The 16393-nt window shown below is 38.9% G+C and overlaps 1 protein-coding gene across 2 annotated transcripts; it reads right to left on the bottom strand.

Moving 5' to 3' along the window:
• Window positions 1–3103: 3103 nt before the first annotated feature.
• Window positions 3104–16393, bottom strand: LOC111863661 (glutathione S-transferase). 2 transcript variants are annotated; one of them, XM_033751151.1, is made up of 5 exons: window positions 16300–16393; window positions 12666–12810; window positions 10498–10665; window positions 8494–8636; window positions 3104–4385 (listed from the first exon to the last, which is right to left on the bottom strand). In XM_033751151.1, exons 2-5 carry the CDS (start codon window positions 12799–12801, stop codon window positions 4218–4220), a joined length of 615 nt encoding a protein of 204 aa, XP_033607042.1. In that variant the 5' UTR covers window positions 12802–12810; window positions 16300–16393; the 3' UTR covers window positions 3104–4217. The 2 variants fall into 2 exon arrangements, with proteins under 2 accessions (XP_033607042.1, XP_023705928.1); XM_023850160.2 differs by lacking the exon at window positions 16300–16393 and adding an exon at window positions 16165–16293.

Raw genomic sequence — 16393 nt, 5'->3', positions numbered from 1 at the left:
GTTTCACTATGGTGATCATCTTCAGTTTCAATGTCATAAAATTCCAAGCAAGGTGACAGGATCCATTCCTGAGTTGACAGCATCATGATGTAGATTCAGCTGCTCATAATGTTACAAAAATGGCAGCTCCCATATCCAACAGGGAGGACATAAAGTTTTATACAGACCCCCTGGATGTGACCTAATATTCCTCATACTTACCGTTTTCACTTTCATATGCATTAAAGCTAGCAAACGCAAAAATCTGCACTGTAAGATTGTCGGACAGCTTGTCATCCTAAACCACCAAATTCCCACTGAACTCCATGGATAGTACTTTTAACTTCTACAGATACTGATAAGTAAAAGTATCATTCAATGTATCATGTTTACAGGCATTATTTTAAAGTTTGAGACCAGAATTAGTGCACAGAATGCAGGTTTGGTGGACTGGAAGGCAATAATGATATTACGAAGCATTCTCTGAATATATTACTTAAATTAAAAAAAAAAAAATTCACTTAGTTGGGGGTGGAGTCCAACTGGGTCCACTCGGCACAGTGGACACTGATTGGCCTATTGTAGCCTGCCCTGGGTGATTATGATGGAGAATTTGGTGGAATGAAGATTGGCAGGGGAAATCGAAGTACTCGGAGAAAACCCGCCCCAGTGCCGCTTTATCCACCACAAATCCACTTGACCAGACCCAGGATTGAACCCAGGCCACCGTGGTGGGAAGCCAGTGACTAACCACTTGAGCTATGGTGTGGCCAACATATTACCTAAATTTAGTCCACCACACCCAAACATGTGATCCATGGCTATTCTAGTTTCATGACAGCATCCCATATTCAAGTAATATCATCAATAAAGAACCCTAATCAAACAACACAAATTTCCTTCCATTCATTAAACATGAAAACACAATCTTATTCACTTTCAAACAGAGAGTCAAATTTTTACCTAAAATATCACATATAAACATACTTCCTACTGCAACAAAATATAAAAGTTATATGCAACACAGCACATAACAGTTCCATACTGCCTAATCACAGCTTTTACAGCCTGTGGACAAGTAGAGAAATGTACCTGTAAGATACTGACAAGTAAAAAATAATGGTCACCTTGTTGTCAGTGGGAAACACGAACTATTGGATGATGAATAATTTCTCATGCACCATTATGCAGTTCTGGAAATCTCTTTCAATCATTTGTGGCAAAGAGGAAATGGCAAACCATATCCAAATGTGAGCATGACTATTAAGTCAAAATAATTCATCTCTCTTTTAAACTGAATTATTTGCCATTATCTTATGCCTGTCATGCATGTGTTTAGTATAAACAGCACAATAAAGGAAGTTAATTTTGTGCGACAAATGGAGGTGAGAGCCACAGTAACCAGAAAATACTGACCTATATTTAATGGTGACAAAAAATATGTCTGACTACCAGATTTTCCAGAAAAAAAAAATCTGACCCCTGGCCCTGCCTATTGTCACGTCTTATGATTTCAAATTTCTAATATTCATGCCTGTCGCAAATAAAAAACTAAGAGAAATTCACCATTTGTAAAATAATGTACCCTGAACTCATTTATGTAAGAATCACATTTCAAATAATATGCCAATCATTATTAGCAACAAATTTATAACTATTCTGACAAGTTATGTTATATTAGGCAGTTAATAATTTAGTCACTGACTGATTAACCGTTCAGCGTGGCTTGACGTGTATGTTTCGTCAGGTATTTAAATCGTCTGGGGGGGTTCGACGTCTATGTTTCGTCCAGCTGCACACCTATGTTATAACGCCCATAATAATTGATGGTTTTGCTGTAGATTGTTAGATTTTTCGCTGGCCTGTTGTCAGAAGGACAGTATATAATGAGGCGCGCGTTTTCCTGTGCTAAGTCATCATTACATATGCCTGTCTTGCAGCAAAATTCGTGTTGCTCTTGGGAGAGGTTTCGTCATTCAAACCTTTATGAATGTCGTGTTTTCTTTCCTATGAAGTTATAAACAGCAGAGACGTGATATGTGCTGTGTTTATAATATCATACTGCCCTGAGCTGGCCACACTAACACACTCAATTGGAATTCTTAGAAGAGGGATGTCCAAAAATTTATTCTTGCAAGATCGATTGATTTCGCACAGTACATAGCAGCGAGTTCTTGGAAAAACGTCACGAATTAAGGCAGAACACTGTGGTCACCCCCTATGACGATACTGGTGTGTGTGGGGGGGAAAAGAACTCATTCCTTCATGTATTATCGCTCCAGTTGACGCCATTTTATCGTACTGACCTTGGTGGTCGTTTCGAGGGATGACCATAAATATTTTTTTTGAGCCAGCTAAGCTCTGCTTTCGTGCACTACATACCAGACAGTTCTTAGAATAACTTCATGAATTCTGTGGTCACCCCTACGACATCTACTGCCGCCAAAATGAATGGAATATCAAAGGCATAGCAACAACCCCTTGTTATGATAACTCTATTGAATTTACTACAGCTGACCTGGCAACTAAACGGGTCACGGAAAGACATTTCCTTGCACGTATACCCCTCACGGGGAAGAAGGCAAGGCCGCACAGAAGATGTGTGGTTAAAAAAAAGAGCCAAAGAAAAGATACACAATATTGGAGCGGTGAATGTGGGGCAGGGTTGGGTTAAACGAATGCTTCAAGGCCTACATTACACTGCTCAAATTCTAAATCAACTGCTTCCATTGCCGAGATACCGGGCGCTCATATTATAAGGTAAGGTTATAAAAACCATCTTTTAAGATAATTTTAGTGAAAGTTTCATGCTTCAAAGCGTACCATTTACTGCTCAAATACTAAACAACCTGCTTCCATTGCCGAGATACAGGGTGCTCATGTTATAAGGTAAGGTTATAAAACCACCTTTTAAGATCATTTTAGTGAAAGTTTCATGTTCCTATCTCATATAATTTAAGAACAATGATGAATAAATCATTTTCGAGCAAAATTTAAATGGACGGCTGAATATATTACCGCCGGAGAGACGGCAGCGGAATTTAAATGACCGCGCGAAAGGGTTAACAACAAATATAAAATATCATTGCAATTTATTCACTGTGAATACTGTACAAACAAAATGTAGTTATCACTCAAAAGTGCATATATCATTTATTCAAAAATATATTTTTAAATGCTTGATATTACAAATATTTCTGTAACGCACACATGAAATACAAGAATATATGTAACTTCAGTATACAAGTTACTAAGTATACATATTTGCATAACAGAGAAATTACATGAATTTGTGAACTCTTATAAAAGTGATCTGAACAGCAAATATATATATTTGTTTGCCCCACTTCTTGATAATTATTGTATTAAACCCTGTTTTCTTTGGAAAATATATGAAACTAATAAAGAAGCAAAAGATGTCATCTGCTTCCCTGAACTGATACATATGCACAAATTTGTCATGGTAAAGTATTAATACTGCATCCTCATATGAGAAACAGGAAACGTATCATGTGGTATAGTAAGAAAGGATGACATCCTGTTTTACTTTCAGTATGCCTGAAATTTTACCTTTTTCACATCAAATTCAAAACAATGCATAGACTTTGTCATTCTGTGCAATACCACGCTGTACACAAATTAAATGGCAAAGCAGTTGACTGTACAATAGCAGATTCACATTTCTATGCATGCAAATGAAAACAACTTTCAAAATGCATGAAGAAAACAAGGATGTGCAAAATGTGTACCGTAGAAACGACTGCAAGCCTCATTACAATCCCAGGCTTTCCAAATAAACTTGTGAAAGAAGCATCAACGAATATATGTCAATTACTGACACTGGCAGCTTTCAACCATTATCTTCAAAGCAATGTACTCTAACACTGTCCACTTGGATAAACAGTTGCCCACACCTGACATAAGGTTATAATTAGTTTCAGGGTATTAAATACATGAACCACATGAAAACACAAGTTTTGAAACAAGAAAATCATGTAACTTACTTAAGCAGATCTTTGAACCATTAACATCCTAGCACGTGGAGCAATAACTGCTTAGCATAACATAAAGTGCAAATATATGTTCTTTTTATGAAAGAATTCTACATAAAAACAAAAAGAAATGCTTATTATGAACATAATATTTCAAAATTAATAACTGAATTTAAATGTTTATAATACCAACTTTGCAAGTAAACATGTCATACAATTCTTGCCTATCTTCATGGCACCTTTTTCTTACATCTCTGAATGTGGGCGTTTCTCAACCCAAGCCTTTATAGCTGGTATTGTCAAAACGTTCTCCCTCAGAGCCTTCAGTTTGGGACGATTTTCCACTAGATCTTCTTTCACCATGAAATTCAAGTAGTCAAGTATGCCAACAAAGTAAAGATCAGCCCATGTCAGCTACATGAAACAGCAGAATACAATACTTCATAACAATATTCTTTACAAAGATTACACACTGTTTTGACAAGGTAAAATTGTTCGATCATCATGCCATAAAGACATAATACATGAATGGAGGTACAGCTGCGACCGACAAGACACAAAAGAAATTTACATGTCCTACAATCACATCTCGCCATGAGGCAGAAAGGGGTCCATTGCATGAGCATAAAAATATTTAACAGTTTGCCTGATTATTTAGCTGATTTAGTACATGATAAAAAACAGTTTATAAAAGAAATAAGGGATGTCCTAATACATAATCCATCATATACTGTTGATGAATTTTTGCTCTTCTGTCGGGATCAACAGCTAAGGAATAGAAGGGGAGTGCATGCTGACTGATGGATGTCCCACAGTAGGCATAAATATAGACATTAAGTGTAAATATAATCTGTATTTCATGTATTTATTTAGATGCATGTTGTTTGCATTTATGTTTGTTTTTGTGATATGGCATGTTGGAATTGTAAAGATGTATTGTTTGCAAAGCTTGCAACATGTTTCATATTCAGTGCAGATTGCACTTATGAATATCCTGAAACGCAGATGTATGTATGTATGTATGTATGAAATAGAACGCTGGCTGGGCCCCAGAGTCAGTCTTGCCTCTGCCGGGAATCAAAGCCTGAATCACTGATCATCCTGTCCATGACATATCACTATACTGACTGAGATATTCTGGCTGCTAATGTTAGGGCAGAATATTAATCACATTAAGTTCTTAATATTTGCTGTTATTTACTTACAGAGCTGAGCCCTTCTTGAGAAGCCAAATCTGCAGCTAGTCAAGAATTTCCCAGCATTTTATGGAAACCGAAGGTTCATTACCATGTTCACAAGAGCCCACCACTGGTCCCTATCCTGAGCTTGATCAATCCAACCCATACCATCCCATCCTATCTCTCTAAGATCCATTTTAATACTGTCCACCCACCTACACCTTGATCATATTTATATTTATTGTTATGACAAGGTAAAATAAAAATTGGAAACCTTTTATGATTAATATTTTACAAGGTGGTTCAAATATGACCGGAACTGATTTTTTTTTAAACCAAAATTGCCAAACACTTACTTGCACATGTCAGTCTTCAACATACTCTCCTCCCGAGTCAACACTTTTTTCCAACATTCTGGAAGCATCCTGATGCCCTTTTCAAAAAAATGTTGTGGTTGGCGGCGTATCCACTCCTGAACATTCAGGATGATGGCGTCATCCACAAACCACATGCCTTGCAAGTCTGATTTGAGCCTTCCGAACAGGTAGAAATCACTTGGTGCCAAATCGGGACTGTATGGCGGATGTGTCAGAAGGTTCCATTTCAATTTCCAGAGGGTTTTCATTGTTGTTTTGGCCATATGGAGGCGTGCATTGTCTTGAAGGAAGGCTACCCGCTTTCCACCTCTCTTCTACTTGGATCGGATCTTTTCCTTCACGTCTGTTGCCAGGTCTGGGTAATAAGCTGCATTGACTTCTGGCATCTGTCAGAAAGTCTACATGGATAACCCCCTGCCAGTCCCTGAAGAACGTTGCCATCACTTTTCCTGCCGAACGGCTCCTCTGCGCTCTCTTGGGTTTGGGAGAACTGGTATGCTGCCACTCGCGTGATGACTGCTGGGACTAGGGAATGAAGTAGTGCACCCATGTTTCATCGGTGGTCACTATAGACTTCAAAAATGCATCACCTTCGTCTTCAAACTGCTGTAGGAGACGACTGGCAACTTGCATGCGCACCATTTTGTTCACGTCCATCAAAGTGCGTGGTACCCACCGTGCATTCACCTTGCGATAGTGCAGGTGGTATTGCATGATGTCTTCTACACTACCAACACTGATGGACAGCATTGCTCCAAGTTCCTTGATAGTGATGCACCTGTTCTCACGAATAAGCCCGTCTGCATGATCAATGTTTGGCTCGGTGACGGATGTTCGCGGCCGACGATCATGCGGTTCATTCTCCACGCGCTCTCTGCCCTCTCTGAAGCACTTACACCACTCAAACACATGGGTCCGTGAGAGACACTCTTCCCCATACTGTTGCTGGAGTCTGTGGTGAATTTCAGCGGACGGGATGTTTTCTCCGAGGAATTTGATCACAATGTGTTGTTCCACGCTCCGCGGTACCTTCTGTTCACTCATCACTCTAGCAACTTCCAGACAGGACTGAACAGGTTCTAACCCTAACAGGAGGGAGGGTGGAGGTTGTGGCTTCACCCTCTCAAGATCGCACAGCTGCTGTGCAGTGCAGCTTGTTTACAAAAAACTCAGTCCCGGTCATATTTGAACCACCTAGTATATCACAATACACAAATGTGGAATGCTGTTGTTATAGAAATAAAACAAATTTCATGTATTCATCAACCAAACAGGTTAGCGTAGCAAAACACTCTATACTCATATTCTGAAAGTACTCACTCTGAATCTTGTCGGGACATTGGCTCTACTGGCTGAGGTTTTTCGTGGTTTCCTCAGTTGCACCAGAGAGATGATGGGATAGTTCTCAATTAGACCATACCACTGTCAGTTCCTTATTCATCTATCATACTACCACTTCATGCCATATAGTCTAGATACTGAAGCTGTCATAAAATACCATCAGGCTTATACATAAGACACAATGCAACATTAAACATCTCGGTTATAACAACAAAGGTACACTGAATTACAAGCAATCAGATTCATAGATCATAAACCCCACAGCAAAACTATGCTCTAATAATTCATATCTTCACAGATTCAACAGTAACACTGTTAAATCTGTTATTATTAGGGACCAGATTTAATGCAAATGCACATTACTTTCTTGCAACCAAAAAATATGTAAAAGTAAAGAAATGCCTCCCATTTAGGACTAGTAACATAATAACCTACACCACCATTTGGGTTACGTGAGCACTGGTGGAAAAACTATCAATTTCATGTACTCCACATTCCTCTCGAATTTACTTCGGCAGTTGTAAACACTGGGGGCATACATAAAACATGAACAGGAGCTAACACATGTGACATGAAAAATTTTCTTCCATTACCTACATGCAAAGTCCAAAACCTTACAAAAATTCATTTGCTCACATATTTAGACTGAGCCTAAGAACTTGCGACAGGTCATTGTTAATTTCAACATGGCAAGTCGGCAAGAAATTTCCTGGTGCCCTGCGTATGTGAATAAGTAACATCTTTATGTTTTCAATCTGCAAACAGCAGGACTCAGCATATGAATTACAAATTACGAAGAGTATATAAACTAAGCATGTCCTACTAACACTATAGTATCACATATTAGTGACACATGGTAAGTAATAACATACAACAACAGGGCTGACCAATTAGTGAAACAATGACTGCATGCAACCTTCATTTTGGTTTTATGCGGCACAATAGAGTATCCTTCCATTTTCCAAAATATGTGTTAATGCTTTTCTCCTCTTTAAAATGGGAGAAAATTGTATACAACAAGTTTTTCAAAACCAACTCACTAAATATTCTATAACATTTTTCACTTCATTTCACATGACATGCAATGTATTAAATTAGAAATGTATTGAACTAGTATGACTTCAGGATTGTATGCAATATTGATACACTGCATCATATCTTCAGCAGCTGATTTTTAAGCACCATCAATAGGCCATCACTGACAGCTTCCTTATGCACTCAGAACAACTGCCTTGCCTCACCATTTCAATTAAAAACAGTGCATTATTTTACTGCAAGAAGAAATATGTATGTTCTTTTTTTCATGGTTCAGCCCCTCTATGTTTAGATGATGGGCAGCCCTAACCTAGAAAATAACTGCCTTTAAAACTGTTAAACAATCAGAAAACTAAAAGAGAAATATTCATTCAGTGGTTTGCAAAAAATGTACTGATAAGGCTGTACTGACTCCAAGTACTGACATAAATGTGTAAGCTCCTGACACTATTCTGTCTTTACATTTATTTCACTCTCCAAACTATGATTCCACATGCATTAACATCTGTAAAATCCAAATGTAGCCATGCCATACAAATCATTATCCAGTATGTTTTCCCAGCTACTGTATGTAGAAGCAATCACACTTACCTTTCCACCAACAAAGTACCCATCATTCTTCTTCACAACTTCTTCAAACTTTGACATGTAATAAGGCACAGTTTCATTTTTCAAAGGTTCCCATTTCTTTTCTTTTGAAGCTTCGTCTTGATCATAGTGATAATTGGCAATTTCTATAACAGGAATATTACCTTCTATTATTTCTTTTTATTGCTAGTGGGGTGGGACTAAGTCCCTTGTACTGTGGCCACTCCTGGCCTATTGTACCAGTCCCAGGTGATAGGTGAGGATGATTGTGGAGCAGTTGGTGGAATGAAGATTGGCAGGGGAAACCGAAGTACTTGGAGAAAACCTGCCCCAGCGCCACTTTGTCCACCACAAATCCCACTTGACCAGACCCAGGACGCCGCGATGGGAAGTCAGCGACTAACCGCTTGAGCTATGGCGCGGCCCCTATATTACCTTCTAAGAAATGTTATTTTAACTCCTTAGAAATGCAAGTGTAGGATATTGGAAAGTCCCCAGACCGTTATTGTTGTAACTGCTTTGGTGAAAGATGATGAGAGGGAAAGCCAAGGTCACACTTCCACAAACCTATTGCATCAGTCTGCCATGTGACACCACGCTGTGAATACGCATTGATTTACAGGAGTGCTTTTTCGACTTTGTTTCCTTTTGTCTGCTATGGATGGCAAAATCGAGCAATGCGTCTGCATAAAGTTTTGCATGAAGCCCGGTAAATCTGGTACCGAAACCCCTGAAATGCTTCGTGTGGCTTTTTGAGAACATTCTTTAAGTCAGAAAGCGGTTCCTAAATGGCATTCACATTTCGAGTGTCAGTTGTAGATGACGGACGTTCAGAGTGACCAAGCACCAGCAAAACAACAGAAAACGTTGCAAAGAATCAAAAATTCATCCATAAAGACCGTCACCAAACAATCCATAAGCTCACAGACACTGCTGGAATCAGTTATGGAGTTTGCCATAAGAGCTTAACATAAAATTTGAACATTCGCCGCACTGCCAAGAAGTTTGCTCCCCGACTCTTGACAAATGATCAAAAGCAGCAGTGCATAAACGTGAGTCTTGAGCTACAAGAGGCCAATGAAGATCCAACTTTTATGAGTATCTCTAGGATCATAAGGGGTGATGAAAGCTGGATTTATGGTTATGATCCACAAACAAAGCAACAACTGTCCCAGTACAAGAGCCCAGAATGACCAAGAGCAAAAAAGGTGCGGCAGGTACAGAGGTCAACAAAGAACATGTTCACTGTTTTTTTTTTGAGGCAAAGAAGACTGTTCACAGTGAAGTTGTTCCTCCTGACACTATGGTCAACTCTGACTTTTACTGTGTCATTTTGAGATGCTTGAGAGAAAATGTGCAACAAAAAACACACGAACTTTGGTGCAACCACAAACACAGCAAACGTGCCCACCCACACGTCCCTGAAAACAACAGTTTATGACTAACAACAACATGGTTATCATTCCATATCCTTCCTACTGTGATTTCACTTTGCTTCCAAATTGAAAATGGAACTGAAGGAGCAATGTTTTGAAACAGAGTCTGACATACAAAGGGAATCGAAAGCGGTACTTGACAGCATAAGGGAAATGACTTCCACGGTGCTTTTGAAGCATGGAAAAAACAATGGGATCTCTGTATATGTTCCCAAGGAAACTATTTTGAACAAGATGACTGCCAAAATTGAGTAAGTTACGCCAGCATTTCTTTTTTGACCTATCCAGGAACTTTCCCAGAAAAAGTCAGCATGTTCAACAAACTACCAGACAAGTAAGTATATTCAACCTTGGTCTAAATATTATCATGCCACAATATATTAAAAACTTCATAAATATATTATTTATTATCAATTATATGTGATATTTCTAACAACACAACATGCTATTATAGTTATAATATTTATAATTACACTCTTTTTTTATTCAACTACATGTTTCTGCTTAATTTTTTCTCTCTACTGCTCTATTCTTACACTACATTCTTGTAACTGATAATCATGTGGCTTACGCTGTCTGAAGTCACCAAAAGTGTCCACAATAGCATCTATCTCAAGAGCCTCCCAATCATTGCTGCCATTCAGACCAAACTGCTTGGCGAGGTAACGGCAAATAGCAGCTGACTGATGGGTCTGAACCCCATCAATCTCAAGAACTGGAACCTTCCCAAATGGTGTAGCTGTAAACACCACAACATCCAAAATACAAAGTACTCAAAAATTGTCTTATCTTCATCTATTTGCTGCAGTGGTACTTGAACACCCAGAAGAACCTAAATTTGATTAACAGTTTATGATATACATAAGAAAGTCTGTTCATGGTCTGCATGTAAAATGAACTTTACATTACAATGGAACAAAATGGCTGAAAATCAGAATGCTCAATAACTTTCAGTGAAAGTCTCAAATATCAAACGTAAAAAAATAATCTATCCATTGGTTTAGGCATTGACACTATCATAAAGACACATAAAACCTCCTAACAGGCCACTTTTTTCACTTCATAAAGAATGCCTTAAGTACAGGGAGATCGAGAAATCGCGCACATCACACTAAGCAATTATATTTTGCTGGTTTAATGCACAAACTACTAGACATACAGCACTTACCATTAATGTTTATAACCTTACATCTTAGAAATGCAAAATCAAATCATGTCGATACAACATATGCTCGAAATGGCTTCCCTGTTCAGCAATGCATGCGTGAGCTCTTTTTACAATGTTTGAGGCCACTCTGTGGAGCAGCTGTAAACTGATGCTGTTTATCGCCGTCATAATGTTCCTCTTGTGGTCATCCAGTGTATGCGGATTGTTTTTATAGACAATTCCTTTGAGGTACCTCCAAAGGAAAAAATTTGCTGGTGGCAAATCGGGTGAACGCGGGGGCCACAACCCTTTTGAAATGAGACAGTCACCAAAAAACTCACACAAGAACTGCATACTTGCATTAGATGTGTGACACACGGCACCGTCTTGCTGCAATTAACTTCCAGAAGCGCACTAAACTGTGTAATTGATGTCTTGGTACACTCAACTGTTCACTGTTGTTTCAAAGAAAATTGGGTCCACTATTCGACAATGTGATAGAGCACACCACACTCTAATTTTCTGACAGTGCAAGGTCTTTTCATGTAACATATGTGGATTTTCAGATGACTAAACCCTACTGTTTTGACTGTTCACGTAGCCACTAAGATGAAACCACACTTCATCAGTGAAGAAAACCCTATCAAACTCTTCAATTCCATGGTTGCCACCAAATGTCCGAAACCATCTCAGTTTTCTCCGAGTACTTCGGTTTCCCTTGCCAATCCTCATTCCATCAAATTCTCCATATGTATAATTACCGGTACAGGTACAATAGGACATATGGAAGCCGACGTGCCAAAGGGGACCTAATACGGATTCCACCTCGCACTATACAAACTCTTAACTATTGTAATCTACTGTAATCTATTGTAAACAATTCTAAGTATCGTAACTTTACTCTCTTATTGTAATCCGCCAATGTACAGTAACTGACTTGTCCTATATCATGTAACAATGATCTATAGACGAAATAAATAAATAAGTACACTAAGCATTTTCCTTTATCCAGGTCCTTCAGTTCCTGCACACAGCGAACACGATATGCACAAAGGTGTAACTTCTTCATCGGTTTCTGAGCAGTTCCGTACAAAATCCCTGATTGCGCTGCTAGTCTCCTCAAGTTTTTTGAAGGGGAACGCTGCAACATTTTCTCCACATCAGCCAGTTTAGCCTTAGTCAAAATGGCCTTTCTCCGGGATCTCTTCCTATCTGAAACTGATCCACATTCCCGAAATCGGTTGATTATTCTGGTTATCGTTCAATTGTTAGGAACTGCAGCATCTGGATATGCCCGACGAACCTCGTCTGCGACATGTGTGTAAGAACGATTGGCAAAATAATGTTCCACAATGAAAACTTGTTGTTCTTGGGAAAATGACATGTCTGTCACGCAATAAACAAAGCTATACTGCAGATTTTATATGACCGATACACCACAGATGGCATTTCTACTCATTAGTACTCCTACAGTACCATCTCAAGGTAGGAGATATAATTATATTAACCGCAATACAATTTATAACAACTTTCAGTTTGATGTGTGCAACTTTTCGATCTCCCTGTAGAAACAAATTCTTCATTGGACTTACATGGTTTGAGCTGGGGCCACTGTTCCGATTCAAAACGATAATCTTCAAACTCTGCTTCACCATATGATAATAGAAAGCGGATGGGCTCAGACAGGGCCTTAACTGGGAAGTATATCAACTTGTATCTTGGGCTCATGATGCTTCACTGAAACAAGAATCGTAATGTCTTTTGTAGCAGCAATTTCCAAACTGTGTTCCACAGATCCCCAGTTCTGTAAAGAGATCACAAGGGTTGTGTAATAAAAGAAACTGTCTTAATGGCAGACAAACTAAATTGTGCTGTCTCAGAAACGTGTTTTAACAAGCCATTGTCTAGCAATGGATGGCCTCTCATATATTCTGGCATTTAGGCAACACGCCACAATACTATCCTATGTAATTTGAAACAAAAAAGGACTGCAATTCATATACCTCCTTACCCATTGAACCAAGTCAACTTCAAGGAGACAAACTATATACATCTATAATGAGGAAATTACTGTACAAGGTAACTAAAGCTCAGCACTGAAAATCTCTTCAGTCAAGGTTCAAGTATAGTTCATACATAATGGAACATTCCTCTCCAGCATGGTTTAAGACAAAGTTACGTTCAAACATACTTACTATTGCTAATATCCCTTACTTAAAAATAGTAACTTCTAGTGAGTGAATAACAACAATAATAATATTAATAATAATCTATACCGATGAACCTGGAGGTTCAAAATAGCCAACAGAAAAGCCTGCTTGGGACACACACATCTGATTCTGAGGTCAAGAATGGTGGAGTTAAAACCTCCACTCCCCAGTATGTTTTCATGCTGTGATAATTAAAATTATCATCATGGACCATCAACACAGTATACAGAAGAATAACTTTATGGTGGAGAAAAAATAGATGTTGTAGTGTCTTTTGCTTGTTTATTGCAAGCAGGTGTATGCTACGTGTTTCGACCTTTACTTAGGTCATCATCAGGCAAATCCCGTAAAACATATACCTGAATTTAGCTGTCCTAAAATGGATCCACATTATGAAATTTTTGTACTCTTCATTCACACTATACTTCCATCCACAATGCAACCTGTTTATCATCTCCCTCTCCTCCTCACTACATGTTTCAGCCGTGTTGTGCCCTGATAGGGGGCATGGACTGTACTCACCCCCTATCGGACGTCCGTGGATATCTCTTAACCTACGTTGTGGAAAGCATGCTTCACTGGGAGGGTCACAAAAACTCAAGTTGTCCAAACAACAACAAAAATGAAACATATATAATAAAATTAAAACACTTATACACCTCTACCGCCTAAAAACACATTAAACCACCAAAATAATGTAACCCAAAAGTTCTACTAAGCCATCAGTGACCCGACCACAGACAAGTACTCACCCGCGCTAAACATGAAGCACAGGAAGAACAATGGCGCCATCCCAAGGTCTTCCGTAGGCACACTTTGCTTTTTCTCGTTCGTTTCTGGCAACTGCTAGAAACAGAGTGCCTGAAACGGCCTCTTTTCTCAATTCCAAGATTCAGCTTTTTCCCAATTGCGAAAGCTGCACGTGCGAAATCCCTGAGGTTGGCATCTTGCGGACATGCCTTGTCGCGCTAAGCGAAACCTGACCGGGTCTTTCCACTGATGCTTAAACAGGCTTTTCTAAAGACAATTCGATCGACTGCCAAGGAATGCGAAGAGTCAGCCGCGGTTCTGTCTCCTCGCCTTCCGGCCAGCCGTCTAACATTTCAACCTAAGCACACAATCTTACAAAAATTATACCTAATAACTAATGAAATGGGCTCAACAGACGTACACGTCCATCATCAGGTGTCTCTATTTACTAAAACTGTTTACCGTGTAGTATGTGCAACTTCACCTGTCACATGTGAATGTGATATCTCCCACTTAAATAAATATACTCTATTAAAAGTCCCTAAAAACCATTAAAAAAAAAAGTAAAACTGAATTAAAATTTCAATATTTTTGCTTGGGGGCTGTAGTCGTTTTATCCAATTATTGTTTTGTTAGGTTTCGTTTTGCAGTGGCATGGGTGTTGTGTATAAGTAGTTCTTAATTGTGTTGGTGCCCTTATCATATATATATATATATATTTATTATTTACTGCAATTGGGCTTATGCCCGGTGGCAGTGTTTACAAAAGTGGACATACATTCAACAAAAATACATCACATACGTCTCAAGAAAAAACATACATCTCAAGAAATCACATACGTCTCAAGAAATAATTTTCACAGTACAGTACAAGTACAATGACCTAATACAAGTACCACTTCTCTTCTCTTCACTTCACTTCACTTGCTCTACTGATTTTGCTTTCCTAACCTTCTTTCTAAATATATGTGCTTTAACGGGGTGAGTCCCAATCACCCCTTCAGGTAACTGGTTCCAGTCAGCAATGGTCCTGTTCACAAAGGAAAACATCCCGACATGGACTTCCCATCATGGATGGTCCTTTGACTGTGTTCTTCAGCCTTCCTGTTAGTAGCGTTCTTTTTGTTCTGTGTATGTAGGCCTTATTTTTGTAGTCGTGATTATTACCGAATACACCTTAAAGAAGATATAGGCAAGTTGTGGAAACCTCCACACAGTGGATCAGCACACAATCCTATAACAACCACAACCCCAACAAAACACCAACAAACTGCATTTAATTGCAATATATTTTAAAACGATTTATTTGGAATTACTTAATATAAACATTTAACATGCAAAGATAACCTGCATTTTAATGTACCGGGGGCTCCTTCCTCTGAGGTAAAGCGGCAGGGGCGTGAAGCTGTCCACTCACCTCCAACTAGTGCCAAGGTCAAGAAAATGTGCATCTATACATTCACTCCCCCATACGCCTTCATGGCGTAGTGCTTAATTAGTTAAGCAAGGGGGCAAATTTTACCTGTTTTAGGATGTATTATGCTAATAAATAATATTTATTAATTCCTAATATATAAGTTTTAACCTTTAATAACAATCTTACTTCGCTTTAACTTGCCTATATACTTTTTACATTCTTTACGGTGTATTCGCTAATAATCACTACGAATATTGCGCAACATGGATCCATATTAGGGTAAGTTACTTAGTTCATGTTTTATGGAATTTCCCTGATGATGACCTCAGTAAAGGTCGAAACATGTAGCATACACCTGCTTACGAGAAACGAGCAAGAGACACCACAACACGTGTTTTGTCTCTGCCTTGGAAGATATCATTCAATTTGTATTAACGGTCCACTTCACATAAGTATTGAATACACAACAGGATGCAATCCATAAAGTTGACAATCATAAACTAGTTCCCTGGGATCCATTCTTCTTATCATCCTATCTCCTTTTCGGTCTCTCAAGTGGATGTTCTTTGTCATGTAACATGAATTCCCGCTTACCAACCCCATTACAAAACCTTGCTTTCGTCAAACAGACCTTATTACTAATTTCATTAAATGTCTTTTAATATGTGAAATACGCAAATGTACACAATGCAAGCAAAATACTCACAACCTTACCTATTTTAAATTCCAAACCTCAACCAACGATATCTACCTTCTACCGTAAACTTGCCTACCGGTTACACAATGTATTCCTCACTTGTCGGTAGGGTCGGAAGCTGAGGGGTGTTAGGGGGCTTGATGCGTCCTTGCCTGTAACTCGGTCACACTCCTTCTCACTAGCTACCAAAAGCAGAATGTTCAGTCCTGTTCAGTCTCTGTCAGACACCACCATGCCACAGCCAGC

Source organism: Cryptotermes secundus, unplaced genomic scaffold (genome assembly GCF_002891405.2).
Source record: "Cryptotermes secundus unplaced genomic scaffold, Csec_1.0 scaffold234, whole genome shotgun sequence".
NCBI lineage: Eukaryota > Metazoa > Arthropoda > Insecta > Blattodea > Kalotermitidae > Cryptotermes > Cryptotermes secundus.
The sequence above is the reverse complement of the archived record's forward strand: the minus strand, read 5'-3'. Positions and strand labels throughout refer to the sequence as shown.

Excerpts from the sequence above, each read along its gene's own strand:
- LOC111863661 (XM_033751151.1), bottom strand. The coding sequence starts at position 12,801 with ATGAGCCCAAGATACAAGTTGATATACTTCCCAGTTAAGGCCCTGTCT. Across the intron at positions 8,637-10,497 it reads TTTTGGTGACTTCAGACAGC|AAATTGCCAATTATCACTAT; the intron begins GTAAGCCACATG and ends TTCCTGTTATAG. Across the intron at positions 4,386-8,493 it reads GGTACTTTGTTGGTGGAAAG|CTGACATGGGCTGATCTTTA; the intron begins GTAAGTGTGATT and ends TGTTTCATGTAG.